This window comes from Lynx rufus, unplaced genomic scaffold, assembly GCF_022079265.1.
Source record: "Lynx rufus isolate CCGP_SWC_20201006 ecotype Redwood Valley unplaced genomic scaffold, mLynRuf1.p SCAF_8, whole genome shotgun sequence".
NCBI lineage: Eukaryota > Metazoa > Chordata > Mammalia > Carnivora > Felidae > Lynx > Lynx rufus.
The window spans coordinates 26294129-26310826 of record NW_025814896.1 but is presented as its reverse complement, the minus strand read 5'-3'; the positions used below and the strand labels follow the sequence as shown (position 1 = coordinate 26310826).

General features: G+C 58.8%; 1 protein-coding gene across 2 annotated transcripts in view; it reads right to left on the bottom strand.

The window, feature by feature from the left end:
* The window catches only part of NOL4L (nucleolar protein 4 like), a 127666-nt gene extending 124105 nt beyond the window's left edge, over positions 1–3561 (bottom strand). For both annotated transcript variants that reach the window (XR_006960275.1, XM_047069127.1), the window contains exon 1: positions 3241–3561. Coding sequence is in view for 1 of the 2 variants with exons in the window: in XM_047069127.1 (XP_046925083.1) it covers positions 3241–3561 (321 nt within the window). In the remaining variant the exon portion in view is untranslated. The remainder of the gene's footprint in view (positions 1–3240) is intronic.
* Positions 3562–16698: the final 13137 nt, after the last annotated feature.

Below are 16698 nucleotides of genomic sequence, written 5' to 3'. Positions count from 1 at the left end.
GCAGCCAAGGAACAACATGGAAGAGAGATGACATACCATGGCCACCCTTGGGACCGCACACCGCGCCGGGGGCCCTTGTTCAGCTGCTGGACGACCCAACTCCCACACCCCCTCTTGCCTGAAATCGGTCTGCCTGTCCGCCCTCCCTTGGTGGCTCCGTGCTCGGGCTTCTTTATCACATCCTTCGAGATGCCCACCTCCCCCACCAGCTGGGCGCCCAGGAGCAGGCAGTCTGACCCGCCCCAATACCCAATACCAGGCCTGTGGGCACTGAACAAACGCCTCAGACGAAGGTTTAAGGCCCAATGACCTTCACAAAAACCCACCCAGGACAAAACTACAGGATGTCTCCCAACTGCCACCAAAGGCAATGGCAACTTTGTGTGTGTGTGTGTGTGTGTGTGTGTGTGTGTGTGTGTGTAGGCCAGTGAAGGTAGGGGATGTCCTTTGCACCTTTCAAAGAAGGTCCCATTCAGCCTCTCCCAGGAAGAGGCCATGGCTGGCCCAGAATTCCCAGCAGGATTTGTTCCTCTTAGATCAGTGAAAAGAAAAATGGAAATATAAAAATAATAATAACTGAGCCCCAGGAAGGTGCTTGGAGACGGGGGGTGGCAGGACCAGGGGCATCTCCTGCGGCTGGCTCCAGTTGGCTGGGCAAGCGGCAGGTAACTAACAGGCTCTCTAGGGACCAGCAGGCCAGGCAAGAAGGCACAGGGAGCTGGAGGGGCAGGCTGTCAGAGGAGGGTACGTCTGTTCTGCTGTGTTCGTTGTCCCCCCTCCCTCCCCACCCCACCCCCCAGCCTGGGCAGGGAGACTTGGGTCCCCTTTCCCTGCCTCCCAGGCAGGTGGTCCCTTGGGGAAGGCTTATTATTGGTCTGGGAGTCAGGGTGGAGCCTCATGAGGCCCCTGATGCCAGGGGCAGACAAGGCAGGTCAGCATGGGCCTCATGAAGGGTCTGAAGAGACTAGCTGGGCTTCGAGGACCCGGAACCCAGGCCTAGCACTGAATTTCTGCATGTGGCCTGCATGGGTGCGTGCGTGTGTGTGTGTGTGTGTGTGTGTGTGTGTGTGTGTTGGTTCGAAATCACCCCTGCTCTGCCTAGACAGCAGTATCGCTAAGAGGATAGGGAGACTGCCCCAGGATGCCCACTCCCTAGGGAAGAGGTAAACCCACGCAGAGAAGCAGTGAGCCAGCTGCCAACTCTGAGGGTCACCTGCCTCCCAACTTCAGGAGTGGGTAGAGTGGGGGACCCTGCTGCCCGCTAAGAAGATTGAGCCAAGACTCTCAGCTCCCTGGGGAGGGATAACCAGGATGGGGTAGGAGGTGCTAACTGGCCTGGATGGCTGCGGGCACTGTCACAGGGTAGGGTAGGGGGCACAGATCCAGTCAACCACCTGGTGGGCCACTGACCTGGAAAAACCACACTTAGATTGGCGACACTAGCCCAAGATGGGGGAGAACCCAAGGGGGTAAGGAAGGCAGGGTGGGGAAGACCGACCTACGCTGGGAAAAGGCACTGACCCATACTCCCCTTAAGGGAAGGTGGGCACTGATTTGGGCTGGGGGGGGGGGTCCCTGCCTCCATCAGGGGAGGGGACAATGATCCAGACTCCCCGGGTTTGGGGGAGAGCACTGATTGGGGCTGGGGGGGGGTCCCTGACTCGCGCAGGGTGGGACACTGCTCCAGCCTCCCCCTCCGGGAATCCCGCCCCGGCGCACCCCTCGGCCCGGCCCCATGCTTCGGGTCCGGCCGGAGGCGGCAGCGGCGCAGATGGGCTGCTGGCGGCCGCAGCGGCAGCGGCGCGGTTATCAGCGCTCCTCGCAGATGGGCCGCCCGCCCTCCGCGCTCACGGCTCCCCACTCCCCGCGGCCTGCAGCCCCGTCCCCTGGGCGCGGGGGGGAGGCGCCTCCGGATCCGCTCCCCGGCTCCCGCCTCCCTCCCTCGCGGCCCCCTCACCCCGCGGGCCGGGCCCGGGCGGCCGCCGGAGGGGGAGGGGGAGGGGACAAGTGCACTTTTCGTAACGACCGAATCAATTGTGTGTGAAGAGCCCGCTCCGGCCGGGGACGGGGCTGAGCGCGGGGCGGGCGGGCCGGACGGGGGAGGAGCACAGAGGGGGGAGCGGGGGAGCGAGGGAGGGAGGGAGGCCGGCGCGGGGCGGCCCCGCTCGCTCGCTCGCTCGGGCCGGGCGAGGCCGGGGAGGGAGCGAGGGGGGCAGGGAGGGAGGCCGGCCGGGCCGGGCCGGGCCGGGGGCTGAACGCACTAATGGAGGGTCTCCACGACGGAAAGTTCAAAGCTCAGCAGCGCCCCGGGAGCAGCCGCCCCCCCCCCCAGCCCCCACCCGTTGCAGAACAATGAGGTCCCGGCGGGGGAGCCGCGGGGCCCGCGCCGCACGCCCTCTCCAGGGCGCCCCGGGCCGGAGGGGACGCCCCCGCCCGGCCGCCCGCCTCCTCCCTCCCGGCGGCTGCGGTTCCCCGCCCCCTCCCCCACGCCACCCCGCCCGGACCCGGCCGGCCCCGGGGACGGGGGAGGGGAGGGGATGGATAGGTCAGGCCGCCCCCGTCCCAGGGAGGGGGGGAGCTAGGGGCCCGGGGGGCGGAGGGGGCGCCCCACCCACCCGCGCGAGGCTGCTCCTGCGCCAGGCTGCGGCTCGGGCCGCCCCTCCCCGGGCCAACCCCGGGTGGGGTCTGGGAGACAGTGCCCTAGAGGGCCCCCCCCCACCCTGGCGCTGGGGAGCCGAGTGGACTCCCCGTCCCGTGGCTGCCCCTGCCCCCCCTCCCGCAGCACCACCCTCCACACACACACACACACACACACACACACACACACACACACACCGCCCAGCCGGCCCGGGGGCGGGAGCGCGAGGCGCCCGGGACAGGCAGCCCCGGGGCGGGCGGGGGGTTGGGGGGAGGCTCGGGCTTCGGAGCAGCCGCCTGCTGGCGGGGGGAGGGGACGGGAGGACGGAACATGCTGGGGTGAGCAGCCCGGGACAGCCCGCTCGGCAGGGCCACGGCCCGGGCAGCGGCGCAGAGGGGGGCAGGGACGCCCCGAACCCGGAGCGCTGCCTGGGCGGGCCGGGGCAGGCGGGTGAGCAGAGACGCGTGCGCCCCGGGCGGGCCAGACCCACGGACAACCTCAGGGACACACGTTCGGACACACATCCACACCCCCACACCCCGCCCCCGCCCGCCCCAAGCCCCGCGGCGGGACCGGCCCGCGGCCGCCGCGCGCGCACTCACCGAGCCCGTCTTGACCGGCACATACACCACTTGGCCCATCTTGGGTTCCCGGCCGCTGCCCAGGCGGAAGCCCTTGGAGCGCACCCAGAACTGGAACTTGCCTTTCTCGCCGGCCGCCGGGCCGCTGCCCGCGCCGGTCCCGCCGCCGCCCTGCAGGACCTCGGCGATCCGCTGGTATTTGCTGCGTGTCACCGTCTTGGTTTTGGCCGAGTCGCCGTAGGTGCGCAGGCACCAGTCCCGGAACTGGCGGCCCAGCTCCGAGTCCCCGGGGCTGCGCTCGCGCTCCCAGCCCCCGCGCAGCAGCAGCGTCGGCTTCGGCATCCTCCCGCCGCGCCCGGCGCCCTCGGGGGCGGGCCGGCCGCCGGGCCGCCCGGTGCCGGGACTGGGCTGGGCTGGGCCGGGCCGGGCCGGGGCGCGCCGCGGCCCGGGCTGTCCCGCGGTGTGGCTCCGGCGCGGCTGCTTGATGGGCACGGGCGGCGGCCGGACGCGCGGGGCTGCGGCGCGCTCTGTCCTGCTCGGGCGGCGGCAGCGGCGGCGTTGGCGGCGGCGGCTCCGGCTCGCCTCCTGCTCCGCCTCCTCCTCCCCCCCGGCCGGGATGCGGGAGCGATGGAGGCAGCTCCGGGCCCGGAGGTGCAGAGGGGGCGGGCCGCCCCGCGGGCGGCCGGGGGAGGCGGGAGGCGGGGAGCGGCTCCGGGCGCGGGGAGCGAGACCGAGCCTGGGCGCGGGCGGCGGCGGCGGCTGTCAGCTCGCGCGGCTCATCCTGCTCCTGCTCAGGCTCCCGCTGCCGCTGCTCTTCCTCCTCCTCCTCCTCCCGCGCCCGCCTCCACCACGCCGCGGGATCCCACCTGTTAGAGCGTCGCAGCCTTCGCCGCCGTCCCCCCCCCCCTCCCTCCCGCGCCCGCCCGCGGGGCCCAGACCCCGCCCCGGCCCGGCCCCTGGGGGCGCCGGGGCCGCCGCGCCCGTAGCCGCGGAGAGGGCAGGAGCCGCAGGCGCGCAGTGCCCAGCCCAGGGACCGAGTTCCTCTGTCCGGGCCTGGCCGGGAGCCTCGCAGGCCGCGCTCCGCCCGGACCCGGCGGTCTCGCAGGGAGTAGGGCGCAGACCCCGCCTGGCCACACGCGTCCCTGCCTCCCCGGGCGGCCCCGCCCGATTTTAGTCCAGCGCGGGCGGTACCGGGCAGGCGCCTTTCCCTCCCTCCCGCAACTGGCCTGATTTCTCCGGTGCGAGCCCGGCGCCAGAAGAGCAGTGTTCCCCCTGGGGAACCCCGAACCGCCGCCCTTTGGGGCCCCCAAACTTCCTTCCCTCTCCCCTCACCCTGAATTCCCCCGAAGTTTAGCCGGCCTTACTTCTGGCAGTCCCACTGCTCTGGGACAGCCCCAGGCCCCAGGAAAATCGTCAACATTGGCCCGTGGCCTCACTCAGGCCAGCTCCACCAAGGCTTCGGGCCACGCTCAGCACACCCACAAATTCGTTCCCAAGACACCCTGCTTTCATGCGTGCACCTAGAAGCTCTTGCTGAGTAAACTGAGGTAGTCCCCTATCCTCTTCCTCCCTGGGCGGGACTGACCTTGGGGTAGAGCTGACCCTCTCCCCCTTAATGAAACCACTAACACAAATAAAGGCCCAGGCCAATTCCCCAGTATTTCTGCCCTCCTTTCCTAACAGGTTGTGAGGAATTACTTGGTTTCTCTCCTTAGTGTTCCTTGGCGGCCACCCCCGTATTTCCAGGCCACTCCTGTAAGTCACCAACTCAAACCTGAGGCCCAGACTGTGACCTGTGCAGGGCCATTTTCTTCTTCTAATAGAAACCAGTGGCTACCCCCAGCCAAGGTCCCACACCCTGGAACCTACAGTGTGCCATGTACTGGCATCTCAGAGGCAGAGAGGATTGGCCCATTTTACAGATGAAGACCTAGGGCCTGGAGAGGTAGCCTGACCTGTTCAAGGTCATGCAGGGAGGAGGGGAAGGTTGCAGCCCAGGGCTGTCTGTCTCCTGCTACCACACCCCACATGAAGTCTCCCCCCCCCCCCGCCATCCCACTGGGAGGAACCCCCCCGCAATGTATGTGCCTACCCCACTTCTCCCAGTAGACCAGGGAGCTAAAGTCCAGCACAGGACCCATGTCTGACTCATCCTTTTATGCCCAGGCCCTAGCACAGTACCAGGTACACAGTTGGTGCCAATAAATGCTGAAAGAACCGAAGAGGTCTCCCAAGTCCCAACCTCGCACTGCATTTCACATAGAAGATTTATTTTTAGATAATTTACATTTCCATGTTACTTTATATACACCAACAACTCCACAGTCATTTTTCTTCTTCATCTCCCCAAAAGCTCTTTTTGGTTCCATGCTGGCGTGTCCATTTTTCAGAGATTACTACTGGGGCTCAGAGAGGGGAAGGCACCACCCAAAGGCCACCCAGCCCCAGAGGTATGCTTCTGCATGACTTGGAAGCCCCACGCCCTGACTTTTCCAATATACCCGTGGACACTTACCCTCACAGCTGACTTCCTTCTGGAGAGGAAAAGTGCCCTCACTTAGCGTTGTGAATGACCACCCTCAGCAAGGGTGCCTTGGTGCCTAGGTGGTGGGGCGCCCCATTGGAGCCCAGGTCTCTCTCTTCAGTTCCAAGACCCAGTTGAGTAACCACTAAGCCAGACCACCTGTCCATGACATCTGGGTCTTTGCCCACCTTTCAGAACCTAGAAACCTGCTTACCAATCTTGGGCTGGGTTCTATTGTGGCAGAAGATGTAGCACAGTGGAAAGAACACGGGCTTCGGGTAGAGTCAAACAGACTTGGGATGGGATCCTGACCGCTCTTTTCCAGGGCATTCTTCATGTCCACGGGTCCCAGGTGGCTGCTTCCCAACTGAATAAGCCCATCAGTCCACCCTTCACTGAACCCCAACTTCATCAACTTCATCACCTATTTAATGGCGTGGGTGTCGTGGATGTAATCATATACATGAGAGCGCCTGGTATATAACAGGTGCCCAATAAATGCCATTTTCTCCTTCATACGGTTGCAAAGTATTCAAGGAGGAAAATGGGGATTGTTGATACTTTTTGTGTTTCATTCATTCAACAAACATCTCTTGAGCAGTCATTATGCACCAGGTGCTGGGGATCTAGCCAGGGGATTCTGAAGGTCCTTGCCCTTGTGGAGCACACTAATGGGTGGGGAAGATGGCCACTGAACAGATCAGCCATCAATAATGACAGCTTTGGGGGGTGCACCTGCCTGGCCCAGTCAGTAGAGCATTCAACTCTTGATCTCCGGGTTGTGAGTTTGAGCCCCACTTTGGGAATAGAGATTCCTTTTAAAAAATCAAAGAAGAAAATCTTTAAAAAAAATAATTACAGCTTGAGGAAAGGGCCTTGAATGAAATAGGGAGCTGTGATAACAAATGGACACAAGGGACGGCTTTCCTTAGGGGATCAGGGAAGGCCCCTCTGAGGTGGTATATTTGAACAGTGACTTAAATGACAAGGAACCATCTAGGCTGTGTTCTGAGGGAAGAGCATTCCAGGCAGAGGGAATAGCATGTGCAAAGGCCTTGAGGTGGGAAAGATATTGGCATTTTCTAGAAGCTGAAAGAAGGCCAGGGTGGCTAGAGTGAAGTGAATGAGGAGGCAGGAGACCCTAGACTCTGGATTGCATTCTAAACGTGATGCAAAGCCACTGGTGAGTTGTAAAGAAGGGAGAGACTGAGGAGCAGAGGTGGAGTGAGGAGTGGAGGGCAGCCCAACGGTCTGTGATCAAGGTGCCTGGAGGTCAGAGGCCTTGCCCTCTCCTCCCGTGTGTCAGCTTACTCTATACTAGGCACATCTCAGCCTCATGCCCCAAAAAAGTACCGGTAAAAAAGTAGAGGTGGCCGAGCAGAAGAATGAGCCCAAAGCAAAGCCCCTTCTGCTGAAACGGATCCCTGGACTTCTAGCCTGTTCATGTCAGTGGCATCCTTTATCAGAGGTCCTGCCCCAGAGCATGCTGGGGGTGGCGGGGGGGGGGGGGAGGTAAGCTTCTCACAATGTCCATCTCAGGGAGGGGGACGGTCACGGTCCTAGGGGACAACTGCTCCTCTTTTCTTCACATTCCAGCCACCTGCCAAAAGGACAAAGTAGGCTGTCCCATTAATCATAGGTCAGTAGATCCCCTGGAGTTTTTCTTTAATGCTGACAGTACTATCCTGGATCACAAGAGGCCACCGATGAAGGGTCTGTAGAGAGTATATAATACAAACTCTGCCTTTTACAGATGGGTAAACTGAGTCCCACAGAGGGGAAGAGGCTCAGGGCCACAGGCATAGCCTTTACCTGATTTGGCCAGATCACCTGTATTTCACTGAGCTCTGACTCTGGGCCTGGGAATGGTGGGGGGAGGGAGAAGGGGAGAGTGCGGCGGGTGGAGGGGGGAAGGTGATGGGGTGGGAATGCCTACCACTCAGAGGTGAGGTGGTCCCTTGCTTCCCCCTGGCCCCCCGTAGTCTGCCTGGGCACACCCCCCTGCTGTTCCAGGGCCACCTCACCCAGAAAGGCTTCCTGACCCCTCAGTTTGGCTCAGGGACCGCCACGGTTCCTCACCCTCCGACCCCTGGGCTTTCCCCATCCCGGCTCTGACCACACAATTTCACATTTACCTGGTTTCCTGTACTTACCAGTGCCCAGCACAGAAGCTGAGGTTTAACAATCACTGAATACATTTTTTAAAAGTGAGTGAATGAACGAGTAAATGGGCCGGTCCTAAAAATGCACACCTCAAAGTTGATGGCATTTTTCACCATACTACACTGCCTCCCTCTTAACCAGTCAGTCTAGCAGCATTTAGTGTCTTCTCCCGGCATACTCTGCTGCTCAGTGACCTGACCTGGGTTCCTTGCTCTAAGCCTCAGTTTGCAACCCTGGTAAAGTGGGGATAAAAGTTACCCCTGACTCACAGGCCTATTGTGAGAATAAGCCCTCGATAAGTATTAGCTCCTAGCGTGACTATGTCTGCTTGCCATTTATTTATGTTTATGTTATATTTAAGTTTATTTATGTTTTGAGTGCCCTCTGTGTCGGATGCCACGCCCAGTGCTGGGATACACGAGGTGGACCTGGCCCCAGCCTTCATGAAGCCCAGGGAAGAGCTGACTTTCCAAAGATTGTGACAAATGGGTTGAGAATTAGAAAACAAAAAGGTGCCCCGAGAACATATGGTAGGGGGGCTCGGCCGAGCATCTCTGAGAAGCCCTGCCTGAGGGCTCCTTGGACAGAAGCACTCGGGGCAAAGAGAAGAGGAGGGAGAAAAGTGTCTCCACATCTACAATGGCCCATGGCATGGTGCCTGTGGAAACACAACCCAGTGGGAAAACATTCTGTCCACCTCACAGAGTTTGAAAACCTTTGGAGTCCAGTGTCTCCCTTTTCCAGAAACGAAGGCATAAAGAGACAAGGAATTTCATTCAAATGTCACCTCCCCAGAGGAGCCCTCCTTGACAGCCCTTTTCAAAATAGTCCCCCAGTGATTCTATCTTCCTGCCCTGCTTTATTCACCTTCCAAGACTCAGCACCACCTTCCAGTATATGTATTTGTTTCCTTGTCTCTGTTCATCTCAGTACTGGAATGTATGCTCCCAGAGGGCAGGGATTCTGCCTTGACTGCAGTATCTCCAAGTCCGGAATGGCCTGGCACATAGTAGGTGTTCAATAAATAGCTGTTGAATAAATGAATGACGAAACCCCAAGTGTGTGTGTGCGTGCGCGCGCGCGTGTATTGTAAATAAAAATTGAAATGAGATCCAAGATTTATGTCGAATTAGAAAGGAAGGGGGCTTTTCTTTCTGTTATTAATTGTGTCTTTTGCCAATCGCCTCCCTTCATCAAGCCTCAGTTTCCGCGTGTGTAAAATGCAGCTAGCACCTGCTTTGCAGAATCATTGTGAGGCGCCAATCAAATGCGGTGCAAAGCGCCCAGATGGGGCCTGGCGCGCAGTAGGTGCCCTGTGAGCAATTCTGTTTTTCTGATGGCGCCCTTGGCGGGAGAGGCTCATGGAGGGGGATCCCCTGGGCCTGAGCCTTCCTGCATGACACAGAGGAAGCTGACACTGGATCTGTCCCGTCACTTGAACTTGCCGGTAATTTATTGATGCTCGATGCTGGCACCTAGTAGCTTGCCGGGTCAGCCTCAGGGAGCAGGTGTGGGGCCCCCGGGGCCTCCCCCCAGCCTCAGCCAGGTGAAGCAGGATGGGGAGAACGGATCTGCACGGCCCAGGAAAGCGGATAGATTAGCCCTTACAAGCCCCCTACGATGTGCCAGACACTGGGGGACTGGGAAAAAATCCAGGTGTAGTCCCTGGCTGGCCTGAGCTCATAGAGGAGGAGAGGGACATAATTCATAATCTGAGCAATGACGAAACAGTAGTGAGGGCTGCATGAGAGACCATGTGCCAGGAACTTTTTACATATAACCACATTTAAGCCTCATGTGACGCCTTGTTCACATTTTATAGGTCAGAAAAGGTCTTCAAGGAGAGGTCAAATGATGGGCTCAAGGTCACACAGCTAGTGAGTGACGCAGGGAGAATTTGAACCCAGATCTGACCAGCATCCAAGGCCCAGGTACATGTGACTTGCCACCCTGCCCCCACCAGGCTGGCTGGGCTGAGGGGCATGTAAAAAACAAAACCAAAAAACCCAAAGAAAGAGCTCTGGGAGTTCAAAAGTGAGAAAGGAGGGGAGGCCCGTTCCTCTAGCTGGCTGTCAGAGGATGGGTGGAAATACCAAATAGGGGATGTGTTTCAGGGCAGGGAAACATCCAGAGCAAAGGCTTAAAGGTGGAAGGGGAACGGTGTGTTTGGAGTGTGGTTGGCATGGCCCTCCGGATGACCATGCGTGCCCCATGAGGGGGCAATGGGCACGCTGGGGCCTTAAATTCCTCATGGTTGGGCCATAGGGAGCCATGGGAAGCTACTGAGCAATGAAGCCACTGTTTCGCCCCGACCTGTGTATCCAAGGAGGCTGTCCAGTTAGGCCAGAGGGGGCCTGGCGTAGAAGCACCTCTGACGTCCCTCCACCCCCTTTCATCAGCCCTCTGGGCCTGCCGTGCTCACCGGTTCCGGAACATCCTGCTCACTCTCACCTCCGTAGCTTCGTTCTCCCAGGATCCTTCCTCCCAGAGTGCCCACTCTACCTGCCCCAGTCCTTCTCACTGTGCAAGTCTCCCTTCCAGGCCCCTTTCCTCCATGGAGCCCGCCCTGACCACCCCAGCCCTCAGCTGCGTGTCTCAGCCTCAGAGGCAGGGCTGGGCAAGGGCCCATCCCCCACCAAAAGCCACAACAGTCGCCACCCACAGCGGCCAGCTATTGCTTTCACCTGCCTGGCAACACCCTGTTGCCGGTCATCCGAAGTTCCTTCGAGAAACTGCCCCTGCCCCATATTCAGAGCATGTAGCTGGAGCATGACTGACCTGAACACTGGCCACGAAAAAATCCCATGCCCTGGACCGATGTGACTGTGGCCGGATTTCTGACAATATCATTCGAGCCCCTGGATTCAGTCATGCTTGAAGGCCCTTTTCATTTTCCCCTAGGTCTCCGTGTGCTGGATTTCTTGCAAACCAAAGATCCTGGTCAGATGTGCTGTCTGTTCAATGCAGTTTGGGCCTCCTCTGGTCTCGCCCAGACAGCAGAACCAGCTTCCTCACTGGACTCCTGGCCCGTAGGTTTTCCCCTCCACCCCAATCCAAAGGGTTGCTCCTCTCAATTATGGCCTCTATTATTCCCCCAGAATACAATCTGAACTCCTTGGCTTAGCATTCAAGGCCTTTCACGCTCCTATTCCAGCCCACCCCTCTCTGCCAGCCACGCCGTATTTTCCAGCCTGTGGAACAACGAACCCTTCACACGACTGACTTGTACATGCTGTTCCTACCCCTGGGGCTGCCCTTCCTCTCTAATTCTCTTCCTGCAGAACTCCTACTCGTCCTTTAAAACCCTATTTGACCGCGAACTTCTCTGCCATACTTCCCTTGACCCTCAGGCGGGGCAAGACGCCTCTTCCCCTGCCCGGTGCTTCAGGCTCCCTGACCGGTCTCCTTCAGAGCAATGGCCACACCGTGTGGTCACTGTCTTCCACTTGGCTACCTTCTCTCCAGAGAAGAAGCAGCTCAAAGGCAGGATCATGTCTTGTTCACTTACCTTCCAAGGGGCCCGTGAATAGTTGTCAACTTACCAACTTACTGATAGGAGTTCAACTCAAGGTTCTGAATCATTAGGTGACGATTTTTGCTGGTCAGGTCTTCCAGTTAAGCACTCACTGGCTTTTCTTTACTTCGGGACTTCTCAGAACCTTTCATGTGCTAATGGGCACTGGGAGCCTGGGTGCCAGCTTGAGATCACCTTACCCAGTTGCGGCCTTTCAGGAATGACAAGGGGCAAGAGAGGGACAAGGACTCATCTGGGCGGTTGACAGCAGAACTGGGCCTGGGGCCCAGCCCCCTGCTGCCTCAGCCCGTGCTCTCTCCCGTGCGCCTCTGTATCTCTCTCCGTTACGTCTCAGGCCCCGCTAGGTGCAAGTCACTTTGTAGCGAAATGTTAAGAGTGGGGGTCCCTGGAGTCAGACTGCCTGCATTTAAGTCTTGTACCCCCTCTCCCGAGCTGTGTGCCCTTGGCCAAATGGCTTAACTTCCCTGAGCTTTGATCTCCTCATCTGTGGGGTGTTGACAGTAACAGCACCTACCTCATGGGGTTGCTGTGAGGGTTCAGGCGAAGTAATCCACATAGAAGCACTTAGCACAGGGGCCGGCCCACAGTAGGCCCTCAGTAAATCGCCACCAGCATCCCTATGAGCTCAGCTTTCTCCGGAAGTACTGGGCACACTGAGCCCTGACATCTTGGGGGAGCCGTGGGTCTCTCTGGAGAAACCCAAGTAAATGCTACGTCCCGACTCAGTCCCCTCCACAGGGTTCGGAATCCGGATCTTAGCACCGGGCCTACTCATCCGGATGTCCGACTGCCGGGCTTTCCTCCTCCCTGATTTGAAAAAAGACATTTTTTTGTTTAGAGGAATTTTCCCCCACTTCATATTGGCTCCATAAATTGGATTTTGTTGAGTGGTTTCTGACAAGCAAGTCGAACAGGCATGTGTGTGGAGGAAACGCAAGGCCGCCTCTGGCCACGGGGGTGGATCTGAGGCCTTGGGTTCTGCTGGTTGCTGGCCGCGAGCTCAGTTCCCAGGCGGCTGCGTCCTGGGGAGCGTGTGTGTCCTTGGGGTGATCCAGAAGGACTTCTTCCCCAAGGAATTCTTTCCAGAGTTTTCCCAGAACCTTCCCCTGGAGGAAAGGCCCTAATAGCAAATGGCCTGTCTACCTCCCCCACCCCATCCTGCATTCAGATTCATGGCGGGGAGGGGGAGGTGTCCCTGAGTCTCCTACGCCCAGCTCAGTCCCCTCCACAGTAATAGTCAAGGACCATGAGGTGGATGTTGGTGCTTCTCCACTTCTTCAGGCATCCAAACAAAGGAAAGCTGGCACAGTAAAGCAGGAGGGGTTTCAGTTAGACAGCAGGAAGGACTTCCTCCTGCCAGCTAGCTCAAACCTAGGTTGTGCATGACCTTGGAAAGAGCACTAAACTAGGAGTCAAGACAGCTTTAACTGATGCTTGCTGTGGGAGTTTAGGTCAGTGCTTCATTTTCTCCTCTTGGCTTGCTCATAACAAGATGGGGGTTATAATTTCTGCTCACTACAGAGGATTTCAATTGAGACAGTGGGATGAGGCCTTGAGGCCAGTGGCAGGAGGCTGGAGCAAATGACCTTCTAGGTTCCTTTTCCTTTCTTGTTTGGAAGGGATTCCCAAGGTTATGGCTGCCCTGGCCTAAGGCCCAGGGACCCACTGGTGAAGTGTGTGTGTGTGTGTGTGTGTGTGTGTGTGTTACATAGTAGGTGCTAATTTAACATTTTATATTCTCCCTCTTCTCTTGGGATACTCACCAGATGCAGAAAGAGCCATGGGCAGGGGCTCCTGGGTGGCTCAGTCAGTTAAACGTCTGACTCTTGATTTTGGTTCAGGTCATGATCTCCCAGTTGGGTTCATGGGATTGAGCCCCACATCAGGCTCTGCACTGACAGTGTGGGGCCTGTTTGGGATTCTCTCTCTCCTCTCTCTCTGCTCCTCCCCTGCTCATGCCTGTGCTTACTCTTTCTCTCAAAATAAATAAATAAACATTAAAAAAAAAAAAAAAAGAGCCATGGGCACATGTTAGAAAGTCCAGGTTCCAACCCTGGGTCTGCCCCCAACTTGCTTTGACCTTGCCCATGTCCTTTACCCAACTGAATCTCAGTTTCCCCCCTCTGTATCCTAAGGAGTTTGGGTGGTTTCTGAGGTCACTTCTGTCCTGAAACCGTGAAATCCATGACTGACCCAGCAAGGTCTGACCCCCTGCTCTCCCATCTCCCTCAACAGCCATCACTGGACGTTCCAGATACACTGACTTCCTTTGCTTCCTTGACTTTACCAGAGCCTCGGGAATGAGCTCAGGCCCCTCTTACAAGCCATGTGATGCTGGACATGTCATTCCCTCCCACCACTTTGCCCAAACCCTTCCCCTCTTGCCATGAGTTCACCTAATTAAGTCCAACTCATCCTCCGAGCTGTCAGCCTGGGTGGAGTCCTTGAGGGAGGCCCGGGGCCCAGCCTTGCAGGCCGAGGAGAACCCGGTCAGCGGGTGCTGGTCGAGTGTGCAGCTTGAGCCCCCCACGTCCCCTGGGGCGGGACCCTGGGTGTGTCCTATTTTGTAATCACACCATTTGCCTAGTGCCCACTGGGCAAGCTCTGTGAGGGTAGGGCTGGGTCTCTCACCCCCACTATCAGGGCAGCTGGCTGGGCCCTGGGCCAGCCCTTAGTGAGTGCCTGTTGAACCTGCAGTGCGCCGGGCACTCTGCTGTCTCCAGACCCCCCAGCAACCACGAGCACCATTCTGCAGGTGAGAAAACCGAGGCTCTGAGTGGGGAAGGTCTTGCCCCAGGCCACACAGGTCTGTCCGATATGTGACTCCTCCAGGGATGGGATCCCAGGGCCTACGTGTCCCTCCTTCAGCAGCCAGCACGTGTGACGGACCCTGGAAGGCAGGTAAGATGGAGGGGGTGGGGAACATGCAGCATCTTGCCCAAGGTCTCACCAGGCATAAACAGTGTGAAGAAGGGGAGCTTCTCTGTGGCCCTAAAGTTCCAAACTTAAGGACCCGCATTAGGGCTCAAGGAGTCCAAGCTCCCCCTTTTATAGATGGAGAAACTTCGGCCCAGAAAAAGGATGAGCCTAGGGCCACGCGGCAGGTAAGGCGCGGCAGGGTAAGTACAAAGGCCCTGTGGCTGGCACAAAATATGAACGAGGCCAACAGGCTGAAAGAAGATGAAGCTGAAGTTTGGCTGGGCTAGGGGTTTGGGCTCTAGGCCACAACAGTGGGAAGTTATGGGACTGGAAAGGTCTATCTGTGGGCTGGCCTGCAGGAGGGCAGGAGGGGAACAGGGAGGCCTGGGAGGCAGACTCGGCCACTGCACTCAGCCTGCTCCTGTTCCTGACCTCCAGACCTGCTTGCCCACCTGCTGACCCCCTATCACCACTCCAAGCTCCCCATTTCCTCTCCGCGTCTGTCCCTCCCACTGCCTCCTCACTTTAGCACACCCCAACTCCATTCTTCCCACTGCTCAGCCAGAAAACTTGGAGTCACCTTTACCCTCCCCCCTCCCCTCTTTCTCACTGCCACCTGACCCGGCAGCAAATCCCTTTGGCTCCACCTTCAAAACAGAACCAGAATCTGACCGCTTCTCCCGGCCCTACTGCCACCCCCGGCCCCACCAGGATGGCTGCCCCCACCTTTTCCTGCCCCCACACTGGCCCACAATGTACCTCTGTGTACCTCCCAAAGGCAGCGGGAAGCAAACTGTCCCTCCCCTGCAAGGCTCTCACGCTCTCTCCTCCTCCCCGAGGTGGTATTCGTGCCTCAGGTATTTGCACGTGCTGTGCCCTCTGCCTGGAATGCCCTTCCCGGGGTTCTGCAGGACAGCCAGCTCCGTCACTCCCCCAGGCCATCAGATGTCACCTTCTCGGGAGGTCTCCTTCCGCCCTACTTAAAATGACAACTCCTGTGGCACCTGGGAGGCTCAGTCGGTTGAGCCGACTCTTGATTTCCGCTCAGGTCATGATCCCGGGGTGGTGGGATCGAGCCCCGAGTCGGGCTCCACGCTCAGCATGGAGCCTGCTTACGATTCTCTCTCTCTCTCTCTCCCTCTGCCCCTCTCCCCCGCTCACACTCTCTCTCTCAAATAAAATAAATAAAAGTTAAAAAAAATAAAATGACACCCCTCCTCCCAACACACATACATCCCTTTCTCACCTTCGTTTTCTCGGTAACTCACCTGGCTCTTTAAAATTCTTAGTTATTTACTTTTGAGAGAGGGAAAGCGAGAGCACGAGTGGGGGAGGGGCAGAGAGAGAGGGAGAGAGAGAGAATCCCAAGCAGGCTCCACATCCATCGTCAGTGCGGTAACTGACCATCGTCAGTTTCAGTAACGAGCGGAAACCACCACACCTAACCAACTACACCACCCAGGAGCCCCAATTCACCTCGCTTTCTAAGACACCACGTACTTGGCCTATCCAGTTGCTCAGTCTCCGCCCCTGACCGCCTCACCCCCCAGAAGGGCTTCTGCTTCCCCAGGGCGAGGGTCTTGGAATCACCGGTGCTGAGGGTGGTGTCTGGGTCACAACAGCTGCTAAATTAGGCGGACTCTCCCTGGGTTCTACTGAGATGGGAGGCTGCCTCAATTTCCTAGCACGGAGGAGGAAACGGGGGGTTCGGGGAAGGCAATGATCTGCCTGAGGCCGCAGGGTCTGGACACAGTGGGGCTGGGACTTGGACCCCGACAGCTCAGGCTGAGCCAGGGGCCTGGAGGGAGCGGGCTTGGGGCTTGGTGGGGGGGAGAGCGGCTCCTGCCAGCCCCCTGCGGTCGATGCCCTCCCCGAGGAGCCAGGGCGCCCGGTAGGGAGAAGGCTCCAGTGTGGTGGTGTAAGAGGGGCATTGGGAAAGGCCCGGGGGCACCGGGTCCATTCTACGGTTGCCCAGTCCTCGGAGCCTGAACGGCCATGAGTGAGAAAGGAAGTCAGCAGGATCCAAAATAGGTCTGTGTTTTGGGAAGTGAAACTGGGTGCTGGGGACACTCGGCCAGGGGAAGACCTGGGCCTCCTGGGTTGAGGCTGTCGGGGTAAAGAGTCTTTCCCTGCCTCCTCAGCCTGGGAGGGTGCGTCTCCAGAATGGGCTCAGGCACCTCTCACAAGCCACGTGACCTTGGGCCTGTCACGTCGGCTCTCTGACCCTCACTCTTCTCATCTCTAAAATGGAACTGAGGTAACAGGACCTGGAAAGGTGCGGCAAGACCATGCCCTGAAGCGGGAGGCTGTGGCTCAAAAGATGGTAACAGTTACTGTT